Genomic DNA, 26,666 nt, shown 5'->3' with positions numbered 1-26,666 from the left:
AGCAGAGCCCGGCGGCAGGTGGCGGCGGCGGCTCGGCCCCTTTAAGGCTACGGCTGCCGTAACCCGATCCCCGCCGGAGCATCCTGCGCCCGGGAAGGGCTGTCCCGACACCGCGGGGAAGGCATGGAGGAGGCGGCGCCGCAGCCCCCGTAGCCCCGCTCCCAGGTGCGGCGGGTGGGGAATGAGGGCGGTGGGGCGCTGAGAGGCCGGGGCTGGCGGGGCGGGGGCGGCGCGGCCGCTTTCCCCCGCCCCGCGGGGCTGCGCGGAGCGGCCCCTTCCCTCCCTCGGCGCGGGGCCGTCCCCGGGGACCGAGGGCCGCAAGCCGCAGCCGGCGGCGCGGGGCGCGCTGACAGCGCAGGGCTGCGCGGGGCCGCCTCCTCCCGCCGCCGCGGCAGCGCCTGCCCGCGGCCGGAGCGAGCGCGGTGGGTGCGCGTTTCTGCCCGCTGCCTCCGCGCTCCTCCGCGTTTCTGCCCGCTGCCTCCGCGCTCCTCCGCGCTCCTGCCCCCTGCCTCCGCGCTCCTGCCCGCTCCTGCCCGCCCGCCCGGCGGCCGCTCGGGGCCGGTGCAAACGGCGGGCGCCGCGGGTGACCAGGACGGCGAGGTAATGCCCGGCTCGGGGGCAGCGCCCCTCGGGGTCAGCCTGGGGGCCCTCCGCGCCCACCAAGTCTTGCGGGTTCCCTCTCGGGCGCTTTGCGTCTCCAGACTGCTTGCGGGATTTGACGAAATTCGGTAAATGGTATCAGCGGACACCTCACGCTGGCTACCCTGTCTTTATAAAAAGCGTACCTTATCTGCTGGTTTCTTTGGTGTTCTAAGAGCAGAAAGCTGAGTGGAGTTTAGGGTGTGAATAGCCTTAAATAGAAAAGGGAATGGCTTAAGTGTGAGTAGCTTGAATTTTGTTGTGGTTCTCCTTAACGCTGCTTACTGAGGTAAGTAAGATATCAATAATAGGAACTACCATTCAGAACCAAGTGCACAGCAAAGCTCCAGCACTGCAGATGTTTTATTACTGGGCTTATTATAAAATGTGCAAACAGTCAGTAGTCCAATGTTGCTCTCTGCGCATAGGTGTGACAAGTTTTACAGCTATTGGATTTGGCTTTCAGTTTTAAGCGGATCAGGAGAGCACAGTACTTCATGCAATGTCCTGGTATCACTAGCAGCTTTACTGTGTAATCTTGTTTGGAAATTGATCCAACTCATCTTGAAATCCAGTCTCGAGTGAAGTAAGGGCTGTGGGCCTTAAACCTTCCACTGCACCTTCTTACCATGTCTTGTGGCTATACTGCTACATTTCTTATTTTTGTGATGTGAAAAATTGATGTGGAAACAGTAAGATGAGGAGAACATAAATGCTAAATGCTTTTGATGGTACAACATCTGATAACTCTTCTGCTCCTTTATACTCTTTTATTAAGTGCCAACTTGTTTCTATCGGAAGTTCATAGTGTTTTCATATTGGGATGAATGGATGTTGCATCTTAATATCGTTGAGTTTTTTCTTCTAAATTTCAAGTAGAAACAGAATTGCAGGAAAACCACTGCATATTTGTTAATAGCAAAGGAAAACCAACATATTTTTAGCTCTTGCAGAGTATGATGAAAAAACCTTTGTTATTAACCTTTCCAGAGTTACTGGGTCAGTAGTTTGAAATCACACTAGGCATGCAAGCAATACCTTGCTGAAAAACGCTAGTTTCAAATATTTGGTAATATTTGTTTACCTAAAGACTACATTGAAAAGCTGCAAGAGTGAAGTTCTGATCATATGTAGTTACTGTCTAACTGAATGGTTAAGACAGTAATTTTGAGTAAGCAAGGCAAATACTAATGGTGAAGAACCAACCTGTGTATAGTACTGTTTGTCCTGAATTACAAAGTAGTTACACTAAACCTCCTCCCCACCCAGCCTCCCATTAACTCAAACCCCGTATCAGCTGACAGAACAGTAATCAATGACTATGCAGTTTGGGTGATAAAGTGTCTGCTCATGCATAATCCACGAAGTTCTGTATCTTGATCAGACTTTGCTGTACAGCTACAAGAAGTTACTTGGAAAAAAACCCACAGTGTATTTGAAGCTGCCTGGCTTACTGACTTTGGCCTCTGTCAAAGAAATTTGTAATCAGAAGCTTATTGTGCTTGTTTTAAGTCAACAAGCACAATGCAACAAACTGTTTAGGTTCAGCAACATACATAATTTTTCTTGTAAATGGAAAGAATATCTGGTAAACAACAGTTAATTTTCATGTTAAACAGGATACAGTTGAAAACAACCTAGAGATATGAGAAAATAACCTACAGATACGATAAAATGTTTATAGCTGAACTGTTTTTCCATCACATGTGAAATGCTATATTTACACCTGGTCCTTGAATTGAATTAAAATATGACACTCTTAATTGCTGAAGTAAAACATGAAATTATTCTGCACTTGGTAGTTAATATACTTAAACAGCATCTTGATAAGCACATATGAAATCAGGCTTGCAAACACTTGAGTGTCTGTGAGACCAACCACAGAGGCTTAGTGATTAATTTCTTCTCTGCCTCTCTTCATCTCTAAAACTATCATTGGTTTCTCCATCGTGGACATCATGGTTCTGCATTTGCTGAAAGTCAGATCATATGCTTTCCATGCAAGTACCTTTTTTAAAAATTAGTTCCCTCCACAGGCTCCTTAGGAGAAAGATTAGTCTTCTAATGCATTTCTTTCAAGGGATGGTTGGAAGGTTTGTTTAATTCCGTAATCTGTACTAAAATGAACACCTGTCAAATGCTGAAGCATTACTTATCTAATAAAATCTTCTGGTACTAAGGAAACAAAACAAAACATGGTTTTCTCTTGTCCAAGAGATTATGTCAATGTCTTTGAAACTCAGAGGTATTAGTGCAGTCACTGCAGATGAATAAAATATAACATCATGAGAATTGCTGTATTTTATCAAAAGGGTGAAGTAGGTGTGATTGATGCTCAGTGGTTTTGCCATTTTTCTGAAGAGAATTGTACTTAACCTGGATTTCAGCTTCCTTCATTAATTAAACCAAGTTTTTTTCCTTACATGGTCCAAGAGAAGATTTGGTTGCTACAAATGAGATAACATAATATAACAAAGTTTTGTCCCTGGGGGTAGAATCTGGAATTGGACACTGCGCAGTGCTTCTCAGTGGCTTTAAATTGGTAGATACTAAATTGATTGTTTTATTCTTTAAATGGTAAGCTTTTAGAAAATCTAGCCTAACACCCATTGTCTCTGGTACTTTAAACTATGTGAAAAAGGTATAAAGTTTGGTTTGTATTTTGTATCTTCTTGGTCAGTGGAGGCAAAGGGAGAAATATGTGGAGAATTGAGAATACTGAATATTCAGGATAGTAATTGAGATTGGAGGTGTTGATAGAGTAACATTAAAAAGTATGCAGGGTTTATATGCTGCTGCATTAGAACAGGTCATCAGAAAACAACTGGAATCAATTGTGATACAATGCACTGCAGCGTGTGTACATGAAGATGTTAGTTTGGATTAAAAATGCACTTACAAACTGTATCATCTGGTCACCCCCTTTGATTTGTGTTGCGTAGCTGTCCCAGAGCATGCAAGCTGGATTCCCTTTGGGTTCAACTGGGCAGGAAGATAGGCCCTAGGAGCACATCAAATATGTTCCAAGAGCTGTGGAGTCCCTAGGACAGAATTAAAGCTGGTCTGAAGTAAGCACTTGAAATCCGGATGATAGAGGCAGGTTTCCCTCAGTAAATTCTGCTCTTATTGTCCTGCATTCTGTTTTTATACATGTAGCTCTGTGGGTACTAGTCAGAGGAAGTTTCATTAACTTCAGTTCTGGGGAGAATAAATAGAAAAGAAAGAGGTTGATGGGGAGAATAAATAGAAAAGAAAGAGGTTGTTGGGGAGAAATTTGAGACCATTGAACCTTCTGTTTCTAAATCTTTGAAGATGAAAGTATATTTTTTCTGATACATGTGTTTCAATATACTCACCATTTACACCCCAAAGTGAGAACAGTGTACTTAATTTTTTAAAAAGTTGTTATTTTGTTATTATGGTGGACTTTTTTTTCAGTTTTTTTCTCCTGAAGTTCAAGTTTCTTACCATCTGCAATGCAGATACAGTTGTGAAAATCTAAGGCATGTTCAGTCAATCTGTAATGCATGTGAAATAAAGGTGGACATAAATGTATTATATAATTGGATCACTTTTGTTGACCATTTGGTTTCTGTAGTAACATCAAATTATGCTAGCCTATAAATCTTCATTTTATTTTTAGGTATTTTCTTAAATAAAACTAAAATAAGCGACAGCAGGTTTTTACAGATATTAAAATAATTATTTAAATATTTGAAATGAAGCCATTTGGCTTTTTTCCCCCTTTTCTGTTCAATGTAATATAAATTGACATTTTTTTGAGTTTGTTACTTTTGCCAGTCTTGGAGTATAAACCACTTCACTGTCAAATTGGAGATGTATGTCAGAAGTTTGTGGCTTCTGGGAAAATATCATTCACTGTTGCAAATACTGGTGACTCAGAAGAAATGGCTGAAGCATTTAGAGACTGACACTTATGTTTGGAATTGTTTTGGTATTTAGACCTCATGAAATAGCTGAACTACCAGCAACTGAAAAGCCAATCAGCTGTGATGATAGGAAGCCTTTTGGTGTGTGTGAAATTGTGCGAAGTTTGGAATTTTGTGAAGGAAAAAAGCTCAAATGTGAGAGCCTGCAGACTATGACAAGGACAAGCTCTCGACTGTGAACGCAGTGTGAATTGGGAACTACTGCCTCTGGAAGTGTACAAACAGAGCTGCAGTGAGGATATTGCTTCTCTGAGCTGACCCAAAAACCTCTCTTCTATGCTTAGCAGATTTCATTGTTGCACTTTAAAATTGTGTTGGCAGCAGTCAATCTGGCAATAATGAAACAAGTTTTAACTTTAGAGCTTCTTGGGACAGGAGTGAAGGCTTCAGAGCTGGTGGTTGCGCTGGTCAGTGGTCTCCACTGCCCTTTCTGTGTAGATAAAACATAAGCAATTTTAGGCCACAAAAATGTATAATATGTAAATGTTAAAAACAAAACCAAAACGCAACTTTTATTTTAAATGTTTGGGCCTACTTTATACTGTTAATGCTTAAGTAGAAATATTGAACAGGTAGAAACTTTTAGTGAGTAATATTTCTGTTGACAAGTTTGGTGTCAAAAACACTTTCTGTGTCTGCTTAAAATAGTTAAATGGAGAACAGAGTGAAATTACCTTCTGCTTCTCTTCACAGGCTGAAGAACAATGGCTTACTTCAGCAACCTGACTATTGGCATTGCTGTGGCCAGTTTTATTGTATTTCAGCTCCTGTTCCATGTTTTAAGTTCTTGGGTGTCGACACGAATAACACCTGGTTTTAACAATCTCAGCCAAAAAAGGAAGATCGAATGGAATTCAAGGTAGGATGTTCAAAACAACAGCAGCTACTGCCCTACCTGAAATCATGGACACCTGAACCATCTGTGTGTGTATGTGTAAGACTGAAGAAAGCCCTACTAGTTAAATGTCTGTTAAGATCAGATGGCTGGCTCTAGGCACTGAACAAATTATGCATGTGAAAGGTTGAGGCCCTTTCATGGAAACACAGCATTACAAACACTCGTACATTAAATGCTTTTTTAGACAGTGATGCCCAAGTGAAGGTGAGTAAAAAAAGAAAACAGTGACTGGTGAGAGATAATAAGCTGAAGGGATGCTCTGTGATGCTTCTAGTAAAGAGAAGAGATATAAAATTCCTTTTCAAGCACATATGAAAATCAAAATTATTGCAATTTATTCTAAATCCCAGTGTATCTCTGGTCATGCTTTTGGGAGCAAAACAGTTTGCTCTCTGTTCTCTTGGTGTTACTACACTATAAACTGTTTTATATAAGTTAATGTTTTCCAAGGAATTTAATGAAGCTTTGGTGCAGTATTGAAGAGAGTCAGGTACATGTGTGTGGTGTTGGGGAACGAGACTGCAAGAGGAGGAGGAGGGGGAAGCTATAGCAGACACAGGGTGCACATACAGGAAGGAGTTGTGGAAACTCAGTCCAAAAACATTCCTCACTCCCTTTGTGTTTCTGCACTTCCATCAGTGGGATGGATCTACCTGCATTACACTTGTCTCCTCAGATACAGGACTTTTAGAAACTTGTTTGACCCAGTGAATCTTTTAAGCTGTAAAGGAAGCATAAGATAGTAATTGAAAATGGGATGATCAATGAGGTTTTATTTCCAACATACTACTCTGAAAGGGTCTATATAGTACACAAGGTTCTCCAGTTGGAATTAATTGGTACAGTATGACTTTGTGTAGCCTATTACAGCCTTAAAATATTTTTTCAGATGTTCCCCTAATTTAAAGCTATTCCTCCTCAGTGCTGTTTAGTATCTGGTGGATACATTTAAAGTCGTTTCCATTGTTCTAGGCAGCATTAACAACTCAAATAGCCTTGCCCTTCCATTTGGCAAATGTCCACTTGCAGTGTTCTTAAAGGCACCATTTTGATTTCAGTTCCATCTCTGAATAATTACCTATCTGCCAGAACAACTGCGTAGGATGCCAGTTCACAGCATCACTGCAGCTTAGGTTTATCTCTCTGTTACAATTAACAATAGAGGCAGACAGGGAAAGTAAACTAAACTGTTTCCATTTGAAGCTGAACTGTTGAATGTAAGCCACATCAAATGGCCCTTGAATTGCATAATAGGCTTTATGAGAACTTACCCATGCCTGGTAGCGCTATGCTGGTGTAGTGCTTTGCATAATAACGTGAATTGTTTTACACATCACAAGTGTGCTGGAAATAAGCTGCTCCATAATCTCTGGGCTACTTTCTAGTAAGGTGTTTAACTGCTCAACTTGATACAGTACCCCAGACTATGTCCTTTTTTACCTCTTTGCACATTTTTTTTCCTTGGGGTTAATAGCAGGATGTGGATGTTAGCACACAGATGGGTCGTGAGCCCAGGCTTCATCCAGTTCTGGAGTTAGAAGGCATGAAACACAAAGCATGGTTCATCAACATCTTGTGGATGTTATAACTGAGGAGGGCATGAAGGGAAAGAAAGGCTAGCTGTGCTTGTGTTACTTCAGCTCTGCTAACCAAACACAGTGCTCTGTCACACTGCCCTGTCACTCCAGTATTTCACCAAAATGAAGAGATACCTCAAGGAATATCTTGCAAGTTCAGAGAATGCAGACGAGTATGTATTTATTCTGCAGACCTCTGCAGGTGGAGACAGTACTATGTCCCAGTAAAATCCTTTGGTTTAATTTAAATTATTTAAAAGTAGATGGTTGCTATTTTGTCCTATATTGAACTGGTGCAGGGAGTGCACACACAAATGATTCTGTTGGCAGTGCTAAGGAAACTGGCACAGAGGATGGTTATGCATTTTTATCAGCTCAGCTGGGTCTGGAAGAGGGCATCTGCCTGAAATGAGCTGTAGCATTGAAAATATATTGTTACAGTTTGGAGGGCTTTGTAATCAAGCATTTGAGCTGCAGCTCTTGACTGTATTTTCCATGCTGTCAGTTTGTTCATTCTGACCTTCCAAGAATTATGAACCAATAAAGTAATTGCTTCTGGCATCTAAAGTATGCAGACACTCAAAGTGAGTTAAAAGCTATATTTTGTCCCAACTCTTCAAGTTGTTGTGCATATATTCCTGTCATCTCTCCTATAATACATGCTTGTGCTGCTATTAAGTAGTTCTAAAAAAATATGTATACTCAATAATAAAGGAGCAAGCCTGCAGCTTAGCAGTGCAACTTTTTTTGTTTGCAGCTTACTGAGGGGTTAAAGGATGTAAACTTTGACAAAAATTTCAAGGAAATGTACAGAGCTTGATAGCTTGACCTAGATTCCATATTAAAATGGACTGTTGTACTATTTCCTTTCTGCCTTGTCTTCTACAGAGAAGCTTCAAAGTCCAGAGTTAAGGAGGAAATCTGTTGCTTTTTCTTTTTTTTTTTTTTTTTTAATTTTTATTTCACTCCCTTCACGTGCTCTACTTGTGTATAGCTTGTATTCTAAACACTAAGGTTCAGATAAACAGCTTCTTCAGAGACAAATTGCAACTGTAAACTAATGAGCTATATTTTAGGACAAATTTTCCTTGCAGCATTATCTTCTCCTCAAGTTCAAAAATTCCAGGTATTTCTCAGACACTAGTATTGCATGCTGTACTTTGTTTTCAAGAAGAAAGAAAAGTTCCTATCCTTTTAAATCCTGTGTTGCGAGAGTAGACCTTTTAATTAAACTATTAATTATCATTAAAATTCTGATAATTAAATTTTCTTTCTTTGTTAAAAGAAGAGAGAGCAGGAGGGCAGCCTGTGCTATAATGGTTATTAATTGTTCTCATCCAGCTTTTGACTACTCATATTATACTAATCATTCATTTTCTAGAACACTGTTGAAAATGCTGCTGAAAATAGCACAGGGACACTCTTGAAAAAAATTGTAAATACAGTCTCTTTTATGAAAAGTTACAGAATCTTCCATATTGCCAATAGATAATAATATAATATAAATGGAGTAGGGATTATAACTTTCTCTTTCTTTGCAAAGTCTTCTGTAGGAAGTAAGATGTTTTCTTCAGATCTTGCATGGTAGAGCTTAGACTCCTGACAGTGTCTTAAGGACATTTAAATTATTAATGACTTCCAAATACACGTATTCAATATGTACAAAGACAAGAATAATAACTAACAGCGTCTGTACATTTGTGTGCATATTGTTGGTGCTGTGAATATGGTGTGAAGTGTTTCCAATCACACAGCATTGAACTTAGTTCTCATCTTTCAAACAGTATCCGTGATTCAGTATGGATATTTTTTCACATCATTTTTTTTTCTTTCTAGTTACACTTGGAAAGTGGGAAAGCAGACAGTAGTTACACAGTATTAGATGCAGCTTATAGCAGTGTTAAACCCATGCTAGAGGAGGAAGGTTACACATTTTGGGCCCATGCCCATTGCATTGTTCTACCTTCCAAGAATACATGTGGACTCAATAGGGCAGGAGTGGCCCTGGCCTGTGTGCTGGCAGAAACCCTGCTGGGGCTTCTGTAAATAGATGTTTCTCTATAAGTAAGTGCTTGTTAACATGCAGAGTCTATCTACACTGTGCATGCAGCCTGTACACTGGAGACTGTTGTCTTCAGGGGAAAAAAGTGTCCAATACCCAGGTAGGGACAAGGCAACTTTGATTACTGTGAGTTTGATTTTATACTTCTCTTGTCCAATACAAAGCTGTGAGCTGCTAATTGATAGAAATCTGTAGCTCTTATACCTCAGGTACTCAGCTACAACCTTTTGTTATACAAGTTTTCTCTTTGAAAACCAGAATCTACTTCAAATGCACTAGAAATTCTATCTGAAATTTAGGGTTTTTCATTTAGTGCCACTTTCCAAACCCAAACTAGATTTATTATGGGTCTTTTAATTTAGTGCCTGAAAGGAGAAAACTGCTGTTGCAGGACTCCTGGGCTAATCTGAGTATGAAAAGCATACAAATTTTCCAGCAAATAGGACAATGCAGAAAACATTTGTTAGAGAACTAGATGTCATACTGTATTTAAGGATTCATTAATATATGGAATAATTAGAGGAAAATTTGGATCTCAGTTTATTATATCTTAATATTTTATATTAAGATATAATAGACTCTATTTTGTATCTAATATCACGAGTCCCACCCCAATTTAATAGAGTCCTTCTTTTTGACTGTTTTTCCTCACCTGTCATTGTGTAAGTGATCAGATGTAGCATAGAGAACAGATGATTGTCTTCCACAGAAGTATCTGGGTGCAGTTGAGAATGCCTTTGGAAACATCCTGCCTTAAGCAGGGGGAGCTGTGAATGGCAGTACCTCCTTGTGACTGTGATCTCTTTTTCAGGACAGTGTCCACATTCCATGCCCTGGTGGTTGGAGGGTTTTGCCTATATATTTTATTGTACGATGATGCTGTTAATGCTGACCATATCTGGTAAGGCATGTTACATATATGTTGTGTTTACACAATAAAAATAACATAATTGAGAAGAAAAAAAAAATCCTGCAGTGTATTAAGTACTGAATGATTGTTCCATTTTCCATTAAAATATGCAGTCGTGATGTGTTCATTTTTTATGTCTGTACTATGTGAAAATTTGATAATTATTTTGTGAGTATTAATGTCTTCGTTCAGTGTGTCTCTGTGAAGTGGAATAGATAAAATACAAGCAATTGATTTGAAATAGCATATTAAATTGCTAAAGAGTAAACTGTAACTAAGTCAGTATGACTGAGACTACTATTTACAGTAATCATTTAAAAGTGAAATTGAAAAGCTGTAGCAGATCTGGATAGTGTCTATCTGTGAGAAAGTTCTCCATTGAACCCTGCAAAGGGTTTGGGCTCAGTGCAGAGAAAATGTGGTATTACTGTCAGGTAATGCCTGAAAATAGATACAGTAGATCATAACAAAGACTGGAGCATTGGTAAGCTCCAGAGAAGCATCAGTGTTGTGTATGTATACATTTTTTGATGGTCTAGGACTTCTCATAAAACTTCCTTTTTTTCTGTATGTACTAGAGACTAGCTAACATAGACAATGTAGAAATTGTTTTTGTGGTGGTGAGGATCACACGGTAGAAAACGTGGAGGTGGTAGAGATCAGATAAGGAGAGGGAGAAGATGTAAATAAGGGATTAAGTTGTAGCTTCATAAGAGAACAGGCTCTTTCCTATTACTGTTCACTTCACAGTCACTACAGTTTTTCAAGTTTGGTGTTTGATTAGCATTTTATATGACTCTATATCTGCAAAGAAGTTGGAAAAAAGTCAGTCATGTGGGCTTTCATTTGTTCTATCTGCTCGTGCATGTTTGCCACACATACCTCCTTAGCAATCACCAGAGAGCTCTTCCCATTTGCTTATTCAAGTCACTCCCTGTTTGTCATTCCACGCTCTTGCTTGCATCAAAACTGGCCTGCAAACATCAGGGCCCATTAATTCCATTGCACCTTCTATTCAAGGAGATAGATCAAGAAATCTGGAATATTTTAGACTAAATTCTGAGTTTTTAATTTATTGAGATTAATTTGGGATTCTAACATGGACTCCTCTTGAAGGGGTGTGACAGATGGACAGTGCAGCCATATATGCTGTTGAAGTGTTGGTTTAGAAAGCCCACAGAAGGTTTGTTGCAAAGTGACCATTCTCTGGGGGGAAAAAAAGAAGGAAAGTGAACCATTCCCTGTCCCATCCAGTTAAGTCATGTCTACCATTATCAAGGAACCAATTTCATATACTCAGTCCTTTGCATGTTCTCTGGAGAATATGAAGGCTCTTGAGTGCAGGCTCAGGTGGTGATGTGCTGAAGTGTGTTGGGACCACTTAGAAGTTTAGTTAGCTGCAGCTGGGAGCTCTAACGTGAGGGCTCTATGTAAAGAGTTTCTGCTAATGTTATGAGAACACATCTGTTTATGCTCTATGTCTAAACCTAAAGAAGCACTCAGCCCACAACCTCTGTAGCTCATGAAATCAGGTTTTGAAGCCATGGAAAAATGTTCCTATTTCAACCAGTAGTTAAAAGAGCCTCTGTGGCCAGTCTTAAGAGATGGAGTGAGCTCCAAACTCTCCTGGTAATGATTTTTCTTCACCTAGCAGCAGAATTCTGGTTTTGTGAGTCCTATTTTCCTGTAAACTGTCCTCTCACTGAGGGAAACAGTTAGTTTTAGACACTAAGCAAGCCTTAAAATTTAGTGATCAGATTGTAATAATACAGGAAATCTCTTCCACTGCTCCATTCCAATAGGATTAAGAAAAAATAGTTAGATAATAGCATTTTACTGTGTTCTGGCTGAGGCAGATTTTGTATTGGAGTTGGTTGTAAGCACAGTTAGGTTCCTTTTTTCTGGAAAGGTTTACAGCAGGGCTTACTTTCACAGCTTGTCTTGAGCAGTCCACATTTTATGAATCTGTTGACCTGTCACTTGAAGCTCAAGTCATATTTACACAAAACATACCTAGATTAGTTGCACAACTTAATTAAAAAATTAAGTTACAATCCTTATGCCAAGGAAAAAAGACTTGTTTCCCAAACTCCTCAAAGTAGGAATGCACAGAGGACAGTGGAGGGAAGAACAAACATTGCTTGCTGTAATGTGGATGCTTCCCTTTCTTGAGCTGTATTCACAAGTTTGGGTTTGTTGAACGTTCTGTAGAAACTGAAGTTGTGTGTGTGCTACCAAGAGCTTTGCCTGCTGAATGTTTGGCACCAAAAGGGAAGGGATAGAAGGTGTGGAAACTACTCTGAAAAGCATTTCTGCTCAAAGGTTCTTTGGCTCCAAAGAACTGGCAAGTAATTCCTTTCCTGTGTCCTGCTACTCTGTTTATCCCTATAAACATCCATCTGATTATGAATATGAAAAGCACCAGCTGAGAAAGATATTTTTATCACCATTACCAAAGTTTTAGCACTGGCAAAAAACAAAAATGGAGACACAGAGTGTCAGTTAAAGGGCTAAGAGGCACTGACTGCACTGTTCTCTTTTATCCTGTTTCCTGAGAAGCCAGCTCAGAGTGCTTGCTGGGTTTCAGTTCAAGTCTCTAGCAAGGCTCTTGGGGCAGTCTCTATGCCAAGGCAGGGGTTGATCATGATTAGGGTGGTTAGTAGATATCTTTTATCTGGGTGGGGAAGGAACCCACTTTTATGATTAGAACCCTTCTTAACTAGATTGCATAATATCTTACTAATGAGCCAAGGATAATGTGTTCTGATGGGCATTGTGTTTGAGATGTGTATGTCTTTTGTAAATTAGGCTGTAACTATGTATTTTTGGTATCTTTACAGGGGTGACCCTTCAATTGTGAAGCTGAATATTGCTATTACCACAGGCTACCTCATTTCTGGTAATTATGCAACATGTATATAACATGCACAACCTGTCTATTTCTATCGAGTCACTATACCTGTATGTTTATACTGAGCCACTATGGTGAAGATGTGATATGTGCATGCAATACAACTTCTACTGGGGCTTTTCAAATCACTAATGGATTTGTGGGTTGTGGGGAAATCACAGGATCTTGCTAGTGGATATGAAAGATGGACTATCTCCTCAAGCACTGAGGAAATGCCACTGTGTGGCTTTGTGATGGTTTGATGTGCAACCACCAGCTCCAGCTCAGTTTTGTCCCTTGGCCAATTGAGAAGGTGTTAGAGCAGTGCCCTTCACTCTCCTCACAGTGCCTACAACTCCTAGCTCTTCTATCATGAGTTTCTTCCTGTGACCTCAGAATGCTGGCAGAAGAATTTTAGTAACCCTCAATACAAGCTGAGGCAAATGATACCATAGGATCCTGCCTGCCCATCTCTTAGTCTCATTCAAGTCAAAATTTAGTCATGTATAAAACATGGTAATTTAAAAATATTTACTTGGTATGTTATTTATTCCTCCATATGTTTTATGTTCTTAATTTTGCTGTCAACTAACACTGGCATGGGAATATTTGCTACAAAAAATGCTTTGGAGCTTTCTTTTTTGTTGTGTGGGGATAATACTGGCTTATCAAAGCAAAAACTTGTGACCTGGACTATTTTCAGTGAAAACTTCTCAGGATGACGTCTCTGGTTAGAGACCAGAGACTTGGTTAGGCCATGGACTTGGTTATCTCACACTAGATTTCTCAACCCAGTGGAAGTGATAATCTGGTGATCAGCATACTCAGTTAAACTGTGCAGTAGTTTGTGTCTGGTTTTTTTCATAGCTTCATCTGCCATGTTTAAATCAATCAGTATCTATTTTTGAATAATTATACATTAAAGTTTCATTATGAATTAATGAATGCCTTTGAACAGGCATCTCAACCTGGCCACTCATTCTCTCTCACTTCCCTATATAGTTGATGTTTAATTATTAATAGGAAGTGAAGCAGCTATGTCAGATGATGTAGAGCCCTGCCTGAGGATAGCGAATATAAAAGAGATCAAGGCACAGGAGTAAAGTCTTTGATTTGGAACCTTGGTCAATAATATTCCAGTCCAAAGTACTCATTTGCAGGAAGTAGGGACAGAAATTGCTTGTTCCAGTACAGAAAAGAAAATCTTCTGAATTTTCAGACCATCATGGGGGAAGAAAGTTGTTTTGTTGTTGTTGTTTGTTTTGCTTTATGTTAAAGCTTTCTTTATAACACTAACTTGGGTCTGCTATGTCATTTTTGAAGTAACTGGAAAATTTGGATTAAATAAAACCAATATGCTTCTTACTCCAAATGCCTCTTGCAAAATATCTTTGGTAAATGGTTCCCTACTTACTGGTATAATTACTTTTTGATTCAGAGGTTCTCTATAGTAGCATTTGTTGCATGTATTTGTATGTTTACTATGCCCCCTGGAGACCCTCCTGCCTTTTTTTTTTGGTCATTTGTTCCAGATTTTTGGGGTCATAAGTGTGAAGTCACTATAAGATTCAGGATCCACCTTTTCCTTCCAAAATACTTTGGCTAAAGTTATTGCATCTGTAGTTCCATTGATGTGGAAAGTAACCATTTGTGGAAATTGTTGGGAGAATACTGCTGCTTAATGGTTTGACTGAAGTAAAGTCTTTAGGATAAAAATGTTCTCTTCAGAGATCATTAATTCAGAGGGTTTCTACTGATGCCATATCTTGGTATATCTCTAAAACTTAGAAAAACTCTTCTGAGGTCAATGGTTGTATAATAAATTGTTCTTTATAGTTATTTCTGCTCTCTTGTAGATCTGTTGCTTATTATTTACTACTGGAAAGCAATTGGTGACAAATTTTTTGTAATACATCACTTGGCAGCTCTGTATGCTTACTATTTTGTACTGGTAAGTGCTGTATTTTCTTGTAACATAAGCAGATGAGATTAAAGACATGGCTTAAATAGACCTCATTTGGTTAATTTGAAAAAAAAATTAATGAAAGGCATATTTATACTTTGAATCATTGTTTTAAAATGTTTTTATCATGTGGTAAGGGCATGCCTTTTCACTGTTACACTCCAACAAAAATGTGTAACTTCATTGAACTTAAAAACTTTTCTTAGTTTTTGCTGTAAAGAGACTTTGATGGAAGAGCTTTTCATATGGTTATAGAAAAGGGTTTTAAATAACACCACAGGCTTGAATATTTAGTTGGAAAGTTAGAAGGAAATGGTTTCAAGTGCTTATGTTCTGCTTCTGTCTCCCAGGTAACAAGTGAGAGGATGAGGGGAAATGGCCCCAGTTGTGCCAGGGAGGTTTAGTTTGGATAGTAGGAGAATTTCTACACTGAAAGGGTGGTCAGGCAAGTGTCCAGGGAAGTGGTGGAATCACCATCCTGGAAGTTTGAAAGGGGTGTGGATGTGGCACTTGGGGATATGCTTTAGTGGTGAGCACACAGTGCACAGTTAATTATTGGACTCAATCTTGAAGGTGTTTTCCAACCTTAATGATGTTTTCCCTGCCTACTGTGTGAATCCCAGGCTTATAATATTAAAAGTGTTGAGATGCCAGATTACTGTCAGATTTCCCATGTAATAGTTTAAAGGGGCTGAATTACACTGACAAGTAAATACTCTGTTTCTGGTTGAAGATAATTACATCTATTAATATTATAATGGATGAAAGTGAATTAGAGCTGAATATTAGATAAATGAAAATACCACTACCAAGGCTAATCCCCGTTACAGAAAATTCATTAGTTGTTTCTGGAGGAAACAGAAAGCATAGTGTTAGTGAGAACTTCTTTTAAAGCATTTTTTACTATGTGGATATAGCTCTGCCCATGGATGTCAGTGTGTTGCTCTCAGTCTGTTGTCTTCAGAGAAAGTTACTCCTAAGTATGTTATTTCCAAATTGACTTTTGAGGATAGGAAAGAATTTGGTTAAACACACAGATTTTCTGTTTGGTGTAGTGCAAACTGACATGAGAAGCTTGAAGTTGCGGGTATTTGCTTGCTTGATGGGGGAAGGAGGAATCATGACACACACTGCACAGGTTGATCAGGAAACCTATGGAAATTAAAACCCCCAACCTTTTTATCTCTACATCTGCAAACTGCTGTTTACCCAGCCATTGTGTAAGTGGATACTGTTTCCAGCACAACCAATTGATAAGGCAGATCAAAGGCTGTGCTGTGTCACTTGGAGGAAAGGGCTCAGCTGGGGGGGTGCTGTGTGAATGTGGCACAGGGAGGAGCTGTGCCCGGCTTCCTTCCCACGGGCACGGCAGGGACCTGGCAGCTGCTGGAAAGGGCCGCCCCTGCCCTCTGCAGGAGGGAAGAAAGGGCTTCACGTGCCCTTCCTGCTGTCACATAAGAGCTGAGAATTCATCTTTGCTTTTGTGAAATATGTTCCTAAAACAATGCAGGGAGATATTTCTTCAGGATACAGTGTTTCTCTTTGGGCTTGTTTAAACATCGCAAAGTCAAAAATACTTATGATTATTTTAGACAGTAGTACTATCATGATAATTAATAATCTATGACTACTTGTGCAGGTCTTCTCTAGTTAGCTTTCCATGGCCGTTTAACTGTAGGTCTTATAAAGATTTATTTGAAGTAAGAAGCTACTGATTGGAAATACCTGAAGGACAATTGCAGCTCTTGTGATAAACCTTCTTTTGAAAGTGCAAGAAAGGTGGGCACAGCTGGCAAACTCAGTTTGATTGAAGAAGTTGAGATAATGTATCATTCTGTGTACACTTACAGACTCAATGACAATTTCACATCTACATTGTTGATTCTTGTATGTCTGTTTTGTTTTGTTAACCAGAGCAAAGGTCTCCTGGCTTATTTTGGAAACTTCCGTCTGCTTGCAGAGTTCTCCACTCCTTTTGTCAATCAGCGGTAAGTGGTCAGGGAGTTTTTCCATAGTTCTTTTAAAATTTAATCTGCATTATTATTTCTGTCACTTAGGAAGTCTTTTTATAGTTGTTGGATGTCTGCTGAGAGGGAATTTATATATATTGAACTAAGGATTACTATATGAAAGTCTTTTTTGCTATGAAAACATTTTGCTGCTATAGCTGCAACAGTGTAACTAATGTATTCATCCCTGACTTCCTTTTTAGGTTAGACCAGGTTTTGTATGAAATGCCAGATTTTTATAAAAATACCAAACAAAAAAGTTCACAAATAAAATATTGTTTGCTAACTTTTGTATATTAATATAATTTTTATAATAAAGCCATCTTCAGTATGGATGTTTTTTCTTGGTATCATGGACCAGGAAAAGAAGCAAGATAATATTGTCATCAGGATCCTAGAATGGAATTGCATTGCCCTGTATAACTTGGAAGTCTATTTTCCAATATCCCACACATGTGGATCAATATTAATATATGCATATGAATGTCTAGAATAATATGAATGTATATTCTTTATTAGCTTTCAAAAATACTTCTGTATTTTGAGCACTAAAATATATCTGAAATAGTAGATTTTCACACCTGTGATTAGAAAACAAAGGGGCAGAAGCTTTTCCTGCAGAGTCAGAGCCTGCCCTGGCTGCTGGTTCAAGTGTTTCTACCTGATCTGCTGCTGTATCAGACAAGGAGGATGATAATGCCACATATTGCAGCAAGGGGAAAGCTGTCATTGGAGTTTCTTGGTGGTGTGGGGAAGGTGGCCTCTCTCTTTACTCTCTAGCCACCAGGACGCAGCTGGGGATAGGGATTTGCCCAGAAAGACCTCACCTCAGGTGAGGGGCTTTGGTACAGAGCAGTGCTGCAGTCTTCTCCTCTTCCTCCAATTTTTTGCAATGTAGGCTGAGAACTTTCAGTGTATCAGGTGCCTTTTTCTTACCCATGCTTTTTGGAGTGCATTTCTGCTTTACTGCTTCTGCATGTGTGGCATCTGTTTTCTTTTCTAGATATCTGTTAGAGAAAGGATAAGGCAAATAGAAACTGTATTCCTCCTGCAGACAGGCTGTTGCCCATTACTGCATTGTGACTGTAACCTCTGAAGTGTTTTATGACACTGTAGCATTCCTCAGAGCTCTTACGAATAAAAAAGATTGTGCTGAGATCCCTCTTGAACATTAGTTTGGTAAACTCAAACATACAGGAGGAGAGGGTGAGATAATGGAGCTCTCCAAAGGCTGCTCTCCTCTGCCCCAGTGCAGCTGAGGAGTAGATTACAGTGTTGTAGCCTGTGCTCTGTGTGCAGAGAAACTAAAAACTAAATAAACACTTCTTCAGAATTAATGAAGAAAAAAGGTTTTACATTGATACTCATGCCCTAGTGACTGGCTGTTGTCCCAGCTCCTACCAAAATAGGATGTCATCCTGGGTTCCTGTGGGTTCCTACACTGACACTTACCTTTTGGACTGTGGTGTTAGGAGGTATCGTGGTACATCTGGCTCTTAAAAGTAATTTATGTTATACTTCCAAAATGCCTATGGTGAGATTATGGGTCTTTGAATACTGACATTTAACACCCTCTCAGAAAAGCAGAAATTGCTGCAGGAGATAATAAAGTCCCTTGCACTAAGGGATGTCATCTCATTAGTGCATGATTTTTTTTTCCATTAAATTTGAAGTGAATCAGACCCTTAAGACAGTAAGTAGTGGATAATGATAACGACTTACGTTATGTTTCTTGTTTGCATTCTTAGTACTACCAAAAGAGCTCTTATTAAAATATAAAAAGATATTCTAATCTCAGAACTGTCTGTTTATTTCCTGTCTGTGTTGTTAGGGATCTCTAATTGGAGGCTGTCTCCATGCCAAGCTTTTACATCTTTTAATGTTAGTATCAGCATTTATATAATTAATTCTGAACTGTGTGAGTAAAACTGTAGTGGTAACTGTTATTTAGAGACTTCTTTTTTTTTTAAATTTGCTGGGAGAAGGAAGTTGCTAAACAGATGTCCAATTACCTATACTGGCATGTTGCAGTATGTTTGAAAACCATTTTTTACATTACTTTTTTTTCTGTATTGTATATATCATTGAAAGTAAAGGCTTTGATTGCAAAAGTCTGACCAAACATATCAGGTTTTTCTCTTCATCATGCCAGTAAATGTGTTTCTGTGGTGAGGCATCCTGCTTCTGAGCTGGACTGCCACCTCAAATGCCTGTATTTTAGTTGTCCTAATTGCATGCTTAATGAATTTCTGGAATATTTCTGTTAGAACTGGATGTCTGGCAAATCTTTTTAGTGTATTTATAGTTACCTGGGTTGTAATCGGTAGGTAATTAAATTAAACATTACTTTTAAAACCAGTTTTAGAACTGTTTTTTGTTAAATAATTTTAGCCTTGTATCTTATTGGAAAAAAAACAGATTATTTCATTCTTTTCCCCATCCCTCATTATGAATACAGTGATTTGTTTTGCTCTTGTTCTGCCTGCCATTGCTGCACAAATTTTACTTGTGTTTATTCTGGTTTAAGTGTGAATAACAAAGGATTAGAGGAGTCTGTTGTTCCTTTTTCAACCCTTGGGTTCTGTCTGCTAGGCAATAGATAAATTATGCCTGGCTACTGAGGAATAAATTTGCAAGAATTCTTTTTTAAAAACCATTTATGACCCAGTAGTAGATGGAGAGGGAGATTTATCTTTTTAATTGCATAATATTCCAAGATGTGATATGATCAAGAGCTTACAATGTCTGGTTCTGAAAATGTTCTGGTTTTGGGCTGAACAGAAGCAGTCAGAAAATCCCAATTACGAGAAATTAGAGCTCCACCTGGATTACCAAATCCAAATGCAATTTTAGAATTGCTTTCAGTGAGACAAAGAGAATTTTAGCTGCTGTTGGTATGAACTATAATAGCAAGTAATAAATATGTCTTTATGATTTTAAAAGTTAATTTTATAATTGTCTATTACACAATAGTCACTGAAATGCACATTGGTTGTCAACTGGTTTACAATTCATATCAGGATATTCTGTGTGTTATTCTGCAATATACTAGATGTCATACATGGCTGAAGTGGTGGGTAAAAAGTGCAGCTAAGCAGAAGAATTTTTAACTAAGCCAAGACACAGTGCAATAATTTAGAAATAATAAAGGTAGAAGGAATTAATAAATGATGAATTAAAAAAAAAAAACATGATGTAGAATTAGTTTTAATGAGATGGCTTCAAGTCTGCCTGGTATTTGTGAACACTTCTTTTGCAGGTGGTTTTTTGAAGTACTGGGATATCCCAAATCTTCAAAGGCCAACATCATCAATGGTGTGCTGATGACAGTTGTGTTCTTCGTGGTGAGGATTGCCGTCATGCCTGTATATTACAGCCATGTAATTTCTTCATTTGGAACAGAAGGTTTCCAGAGATTAGGATTTGCAGCCCAGAGCGCCTGGATTATCTCAAGTGTTGTCTTGGATATTATGAATGTGATGTGGATGGTCAAAATTGCAAAAGGATGCTACAAGGTCATTTGTCTTATTGGACAGGAGGAAGCAAAAAGTCATAGAAATGGAAAATCTGCCTAGAAATCATACATAAAATGAAATTTCTGCTATGAAAATATTTTGGGTTCACTGAAACAGTGCACATTTCTGCCATGGAATGCTCCTATTATGGAAACAAGGTATTACCTCTGTACTGACCTTACTCTTTCCCTAGCCACACTGCCTGCACACCCAGGGCCACGCTTTGCGGATCCTGTCCAGGGAGGAATAAAAGCAAAAGCTCACACAGATGAGTTCCACAGGCCTGTTCTAAGCAGTTGCAAGCATCAGAAATTAGAAAGGAGCAGACTGGTTACTCGTTTATTGTCCACCAGTGTGTTCAAAGTGTTTCTCTCAGGTTTCTCTGATTAAAATGTTTTATAAATCCAGTGAATACTGGCATATCTGTTTTTTTAGAAAATGAAAAATTCCCCAAACTCCTGATTATGGTGCAATTTTCCAGGCACGTTTCTATGGTTTCTTCTAGGAATAACAATCAAGATTTCATTCTTGACAACTTTTTAATTTTTGCAAGAAAAGCTAAAAAATTTGGCTTTGATTCTGTGAAGTCTTTTACTGCTTTTTTTTCTGCCTTATATGAATGCAAACCATTTTGGGAAATTTATGAAATAATTTTATCTAAAATGCTGTATTATAAGACCACATGATATCTTAAAAGTTGTTAAAATTCTCATTTTGATGGGAAGGATTCCCATTTGCTGTGCTAGGTTACATGCAATAGTACATCTAAATTCCCCATGGAACTTTTTTTTGTAAGTTAATATGGTAGATGATGCATGGAAATGGCATAATTCTTACTGAAGCGCTTTTTCCTTTGCTGCTACTACCTTTGAGAAGGGCTGCAATTCTTCTCAGAGTATTTTTAACCATTGGCTATTTGGATTCAAAGTTTAATAGCAAAGAAATAAAAATCTTCTGTATGTGTGATGTGTAACTTTCAGTAATACTTTTTTCTTTTATCACAGAAATGACCTATTTGATATAAAGTGTTCAGAATTTTGGTCACATTTTCCTTGTTAATCAAGTCAGAAATCTGAGGTGTTGACTAAAAACACTCTTGTATCAACTGTGCCAAACTCCTCTAAAGCTGTATGGTGATTCTGCAGAAGGAACAGTTGACCTGTGTAGACACATTTTTGTTTTTTTAATACCACACATTTGTCAATAGGTACTCAGTTCCTCCTTCTGTGAACTTGAAGGCTTGGAGGTCATCAGAGAGGAATCTTGCCATCTAGGAATAGTCTTAAATCTCAGTTGTAATACAATTTGAGGAAATTCTGAGTTCTGTTTTATTTAAAATAATTTTGAGAGCTATATTTATGTGTGAATTTGTTTTGTTTCACTCCTTTTAACTGGAATTGGGACTGATTAACTTCTGTTTTTTTTTACCTTGGTGTAGGTTTGCTAAAAGTGTCCATTTTCACTGAGACTTTAGCGCACATCCCAATTATTGTAGCAATCTGTTAAAGCAATTTCTTTTCAAACAGAAAGATAGCATATTTGCCCTGTGTTGGGTGACCAGTCCTGTTCCAGCTGACACAGCTGGGTGATGTGAGCTCTCCCCTCCCTAGTCAGAGGTGTGAGTCCCTGGTGAGGGACTCAGCGTTCCCCTCTTACAGAAACTGGATGTAAGACCCAAGAGGAATGCAGAGGCTGAAATGCCTTTTAACCAAGGCAGCTGCAATGAGTTTAGTTTCCCAGTTAAAATGCTGTCAGGGAGTATTGTTTGGACTTGTGTAAAATGCACTTTTAACAGCCTAGTTCCATTGCTCAGCTGGGCAGGCTTTTTTCTAAAACAGTTTCCCAATCCTGCCTTTTTAAGGGAGATAGCAAGGATTGTTAGTACTTGTGTTTTTTGGCTCCTGTGATTATTAATACTTCACAGGCCTACAGACAAAAAATCTATTTATGCCTTGGGAGAGTTAGCAATTAATCTGTTGAGCTGTATGATCTGAGTGAGCGCAGTGCCTCGTTTGGGTACCACTAAATCCACAGTCTGTGAGAGTTGATCCTGTGACTTGCTTTACTCCAAGAAATAGACTCTCTTTTATGCTAATTTGCAGAACCTGGTATCTTTTAAAATGTGATTTCAGTATACCTAATGCAAAATTGTAAAAAGGCTGTGTTTTTATCATCTTTATGATTTAAAGATGGGTATGAAATACTCTTTTCTTTGCTTTTTAAATCACTAGATCCCTGTGATTTAATCATTTTGTAATAGCTCGTTCTTTTCTAAAATAAATTGAGTAAATTCAAGCATTTTGGAGAATTATGCTTGAAAGTAGAAGTCTGCTTTTCTTTTTAGGGAAGTAGGATGACAAAATTGAGAAGATGATTTGGAGCAACTCTTGGGGTGATAACTCATGAAAATTATCTGAAATTTATCATTTCTAGCATTGATTTTAATATTCCAGTATTTTAAATATTTTGGTCTCAGTAGAGGCCATTCATTTAAATGGTCTACTTCTTCCACTTCTAGATAGACTTGTGTTTGATAGGAAAAAAAAAAGTACGTCAAGCTACAATAAAATGTTAAATTAATGTTAAAACTAGATTTAGAAACAAAAAAACAATCCAAAACTCTGCATACTACGCTTTGGCTAACAGTCCAGAATTGAAGGGCAGTAGGATAAATTCTTTCAGAACAGCTAGTATTTTGGATTGCTGCACAAAATTAGTGTAATTAAAATTTTATTTTGCAATGCATTAGCTTCAAATTTTATGATTTTTAAAAAAAGTTATTACACTTATGTCCTGATGCATCAGAAGAGAATTTTCTTATGAAAAAACTATTAACAGTTGTGGTTTCAGCAAGGACTTTAGTAAACAGCAGCAAAGTTGAATACAGTAGTATATAGGGCACTTTTTACCTGCCATTAAAAGCTTATAATACAGCAAATTAGATAGCTGTGGCACCCATTTTTAATTGCACTTTATTAATTTAAAAAATGTGGTGAAATAATGAAATTTAATGTTGTAAGCTTGTGTCTTTGCTTTTTTATGCAAAAAAGTAAATGCATGATAATTAGCATTGTAACAAATGCTTTTGAATGTAATATCTTATTAGTGGCTTAAAACTTCTATTTTTAACAGATGCATTGTAAAAGCAGACTCTTGGCATGTCACCAGGTGTCTTTTCTGTGGGCATATCAAACGGAAGGAGTGACTCTTGTAAAAAATGCTGTTTATCTTTTCTATTCTTCAATACCAGGTGACATAAAATTAGCTCGCTGATCACAGGAGAGACTATTTGTACCGGTTAGGCTGTCTGTAGAAATGCAAGTTAACCCTTTTTTATGGCTTTAATTTTTCATCAAAAGATGAGTAAATACCACATTCAGAACTCTACAGGGGAAGGGTAGGTCAGGCATTCTGTAACTGATTTGTGGAATCAGTACTTGCAGAGAGGAATTCTACTTCAAATACTCATTTTCTCAGTGAGTGTTTCAGTGGATTTCAGTGGAAAGTCTCACAAAACGAGATGCTGTATGGGTTATTTGTGTGAATTCTTCAGTGGTAAGAATTACATCTCTGAAGCCTACTCTACCTCTGTAAGTACTTGCTATCTTGACTGAGCCCAGTAATTTAATAACTTAATTGCGTAAAAAATAATCAATTTAATAATGAAATATATGCACAGGAAAATGAGGGGAGCTGACTTAATATATAAATTCTTAACAATTCCAAATTTTGTACTAAAGTTTATTAAAAGGTAAATTAGTTACAGTGTTTGGAAGAGAATTACTTCCATCTTTACTTCAAATATTGTGGGAGAAGATTACTCATATTGCAGAATTAATGTTACCCTAAGGATAAAAGCTTACACGAGTGAGCAAATGCATTCAGGCAGGTTTAAAGAGGACAGGAGGAGGAGATTTTGAGTACACACATAGAGATCCAGATGTCTTCCTACTGCTGTAGCTGGGACAACAGCAGACTGATACGTAGCAGAAAGGTTTAGGTGTTTGTGTCTGTTGGCAATGGAAAATGAAACTTTATTCTTTAAAATTTTCAAGCTGTATAAAATGGAATACCAGTTGTTGATTACTGTATGAAGAGGACTTTTTCTCATGGCCTTGTGTGTGTTTAAGCATATGTATGTACAAGCTTTCTGTAAAAGACCATTTAATAGAGAAGTTTGAAAATTTTTGTGATGCTTCTGCTGAGCCATTCAGAGGAAAATAAAGGGCTGCTTGACAATTACTCCAGTTTAGGGTCTGGTGTGGTGTTGGCTGCTGCTGGAAACCATCAGTAAAGCAAACAGAAAGGGACTAGAATTTTCAGATGAAAAAGTGCAAGTGTAGAACACTTTAAAAAGTATCACAAGCCCCTTTGATATTTTTAATAGCCTACTGTACAACAGCATTATCTGGCTACAAGGAACTTCACGAGGGGAAATTTGTTCCTGGTCGAATTTCTCTGTCTATGGAATACAGCCAGAAAAAGAACAGTACTATCAGCAATCGTTGCTGATATTCTGATTGAAAGCAGTCAAATGGAAATAGTGATAATATTTATGAACTTTTAACATTAATCCAAACCTGCATAAAATCTCTGTTAGACAGGTGAAGGTCTTAGGATTTTCTGAAAGCAACTTGAAAGTGGTTTTTATGGCAGAGAAGATGAAATATGTGCTGCCTGGGTTGTTTAGGGAGCTGGGATTAAGCATCAAGTCATAATTTTAGATGGTAACACTTGGTAAGGTTTCTTATCCATTAAAAATTTCTACTAGCTACCTCCTTTGACATTCTTGTTCTATTTATAATAACCAAGCACTTTATAGCTCAGTGAAGAATGGAAGGTAGCTATGGAGAATAAATTGTATTGTTTGGTATAAGAAATATTTTGGCAAAATTTCTTCTGAGAACAGTTTCATTGTGTGATGTCCTGCACTGAGAGGGCATCTGTTTATTATGAAGTATATACATTTTTAACCTAGTTGTAAGTAAAAGAAGTGTCTTTAAGAGAGTAAAGTATGAAGAGTTCAGCATGGCTTGGTATCAACCCTATAATGATTCAGTGTGCTATTTATAACTTCCTACTTACTGAAATTGAAAATGTAAGAGCAAATAAAATATTCTGTATTGTATCTTTATTTTTAATCTATGTGTGGGATGTCAAACATTTTACTTGTCTTGTGGACAGGACATGCTTTTATGAGCCTATAAGTATTTAAGTGTATGAGAATCTGCACCCAAATGGAACACGTTGCATGTAAATTGTCTTCTAAGTTTTAAAATTTTGGTATTTTTAAAAATTTGCTAAGTTTGAAAGCAATATTTAAATATTTATACTAAGCTGTAATACAGAACACAAAATTTTAAATGCAATGTGGTTTTGTTTATAGTAATCCTATTCCAGTTTCACAAGAAAAATCCATCAAATCATAGGGGGAAGGGAGGAAAAGGGCTAATCATGAGCTCAGCTATATAATTTGCACACTTAATATGCACACATCCAAATATCCTGGATTTGCTTCTAGCATGCATTTACCAGTGTTTTCTTCAATATTGGCAGACACCTATGTATGTAGAATAAGCACAGCTAACCTGTTATAAAATCAAATTACAAAACCTGTTTGGAACAAATGAGTTACAAGTTAGGCATAAGTAATGGAGCCTGTAATTCAAAAACATTTATATAATCTTCTGTCTAAGAAGAAGCTTGATGAGTTTATCTAACTGATGTGCAGAGCAAGGATGGAAACTGTAGATTCTGCTAGACTGATTTCTGGTAAATCTTGACAATCTGGTTTGCAGTAAATTCTAATACTGTCACAAAATGTCAGGATCACATTATTAAATTCAACTAGTAACGTGACCTGATTGTAGTAGCAATCCTTATCATGGCACAAGAACTTAAAAATCCAATATAACGATTCTGAAGATTGGTGATAAAAGTAATTCGTCATAGTAAGGTGAATGATTAAGTATTATAGGTTTAAATTTACTTTTTATTATAAGAAAAAATCTGAATTATTTGTTGGCATTTCAGTGATATTGTAAAGCATTTCTGTATTTTGTTTGAACAGTTTAGGAGCTTGCATAAAATGATACTGGCTGATTATTTTCCCCTTTGATATATGCAATAATGTCAATAAGCAATAAATTGCATGTTGTATGCAAGGTATTGGTACTTCATAATAAAGAAAAGGAACACAGTTTCTTATTTTGTGAATTTTTCTTTCGTAATATGATAAGAGCTTATGTACCTA

At 37.9% G+C, this 26,666-nt stretch overlaps 1 protein-coding gene across 2 annotated transcripts; it reads left to right on the top strand.

Annotated features, from left to right (window-relative positions):
- On the top strand, window positions 1–26,620 carry TLCD4 (TLC domain containing 4). 2 transcript variants are annotated; one of them, XM_069022688.1, is made up of 7 exons: window positions 1–165; window positions 5,283–5,448; window positions 9,938–10,027; window positions 12,877–12,935; window positions 14,783–14,877; window positions 16,804–16,877; window positions 20,158–26,620. In XM_069022688.1, the coding sequence occupies exons 2-7, from the start codon at window positions 5,294–5,296 to the stop codon at window positions 20,471–20,473; spliced, it is 789 nt and encodes a 262-aa protein (XP_068878789.1). In that variant the 5' UTR covers window positions 1–165; window positions 5,283–5,293; the 3' UTR covers window positions 20,474–26,620. The 2 variants fall into 2 exon arrangements, with proteins under 2 accessions (XP_068878789.1, XP_068878790.1); XM_069022689.1 differs by lacking the exon at window positions 1–165 and adding an exon at window positions 313–600.
- Window positions 26,621–26,666: the final 46 nt, after the last annotated feature.

Source organism: Aphelocoma coerulescens, chromosome 8 (genome assembly GCF_041296385.1).
Source record: "Aphelocoma coerulescens isolate FSJ_1873_10779 chromosome 8, UR_Acoe_1.0, whole genome shotgun sequence".
Taxonomy (NCBI): Eukaryota; Metazoa; Chordata; class Aves; order Passeriformes; family Corvidae; genus Aphelocoma; species Aphelocoma coerulescens.
Note: the sequence above shows the minus strand (reverse complement) of the source record. Positions and strands in the feature narration are given on the sequence as shown.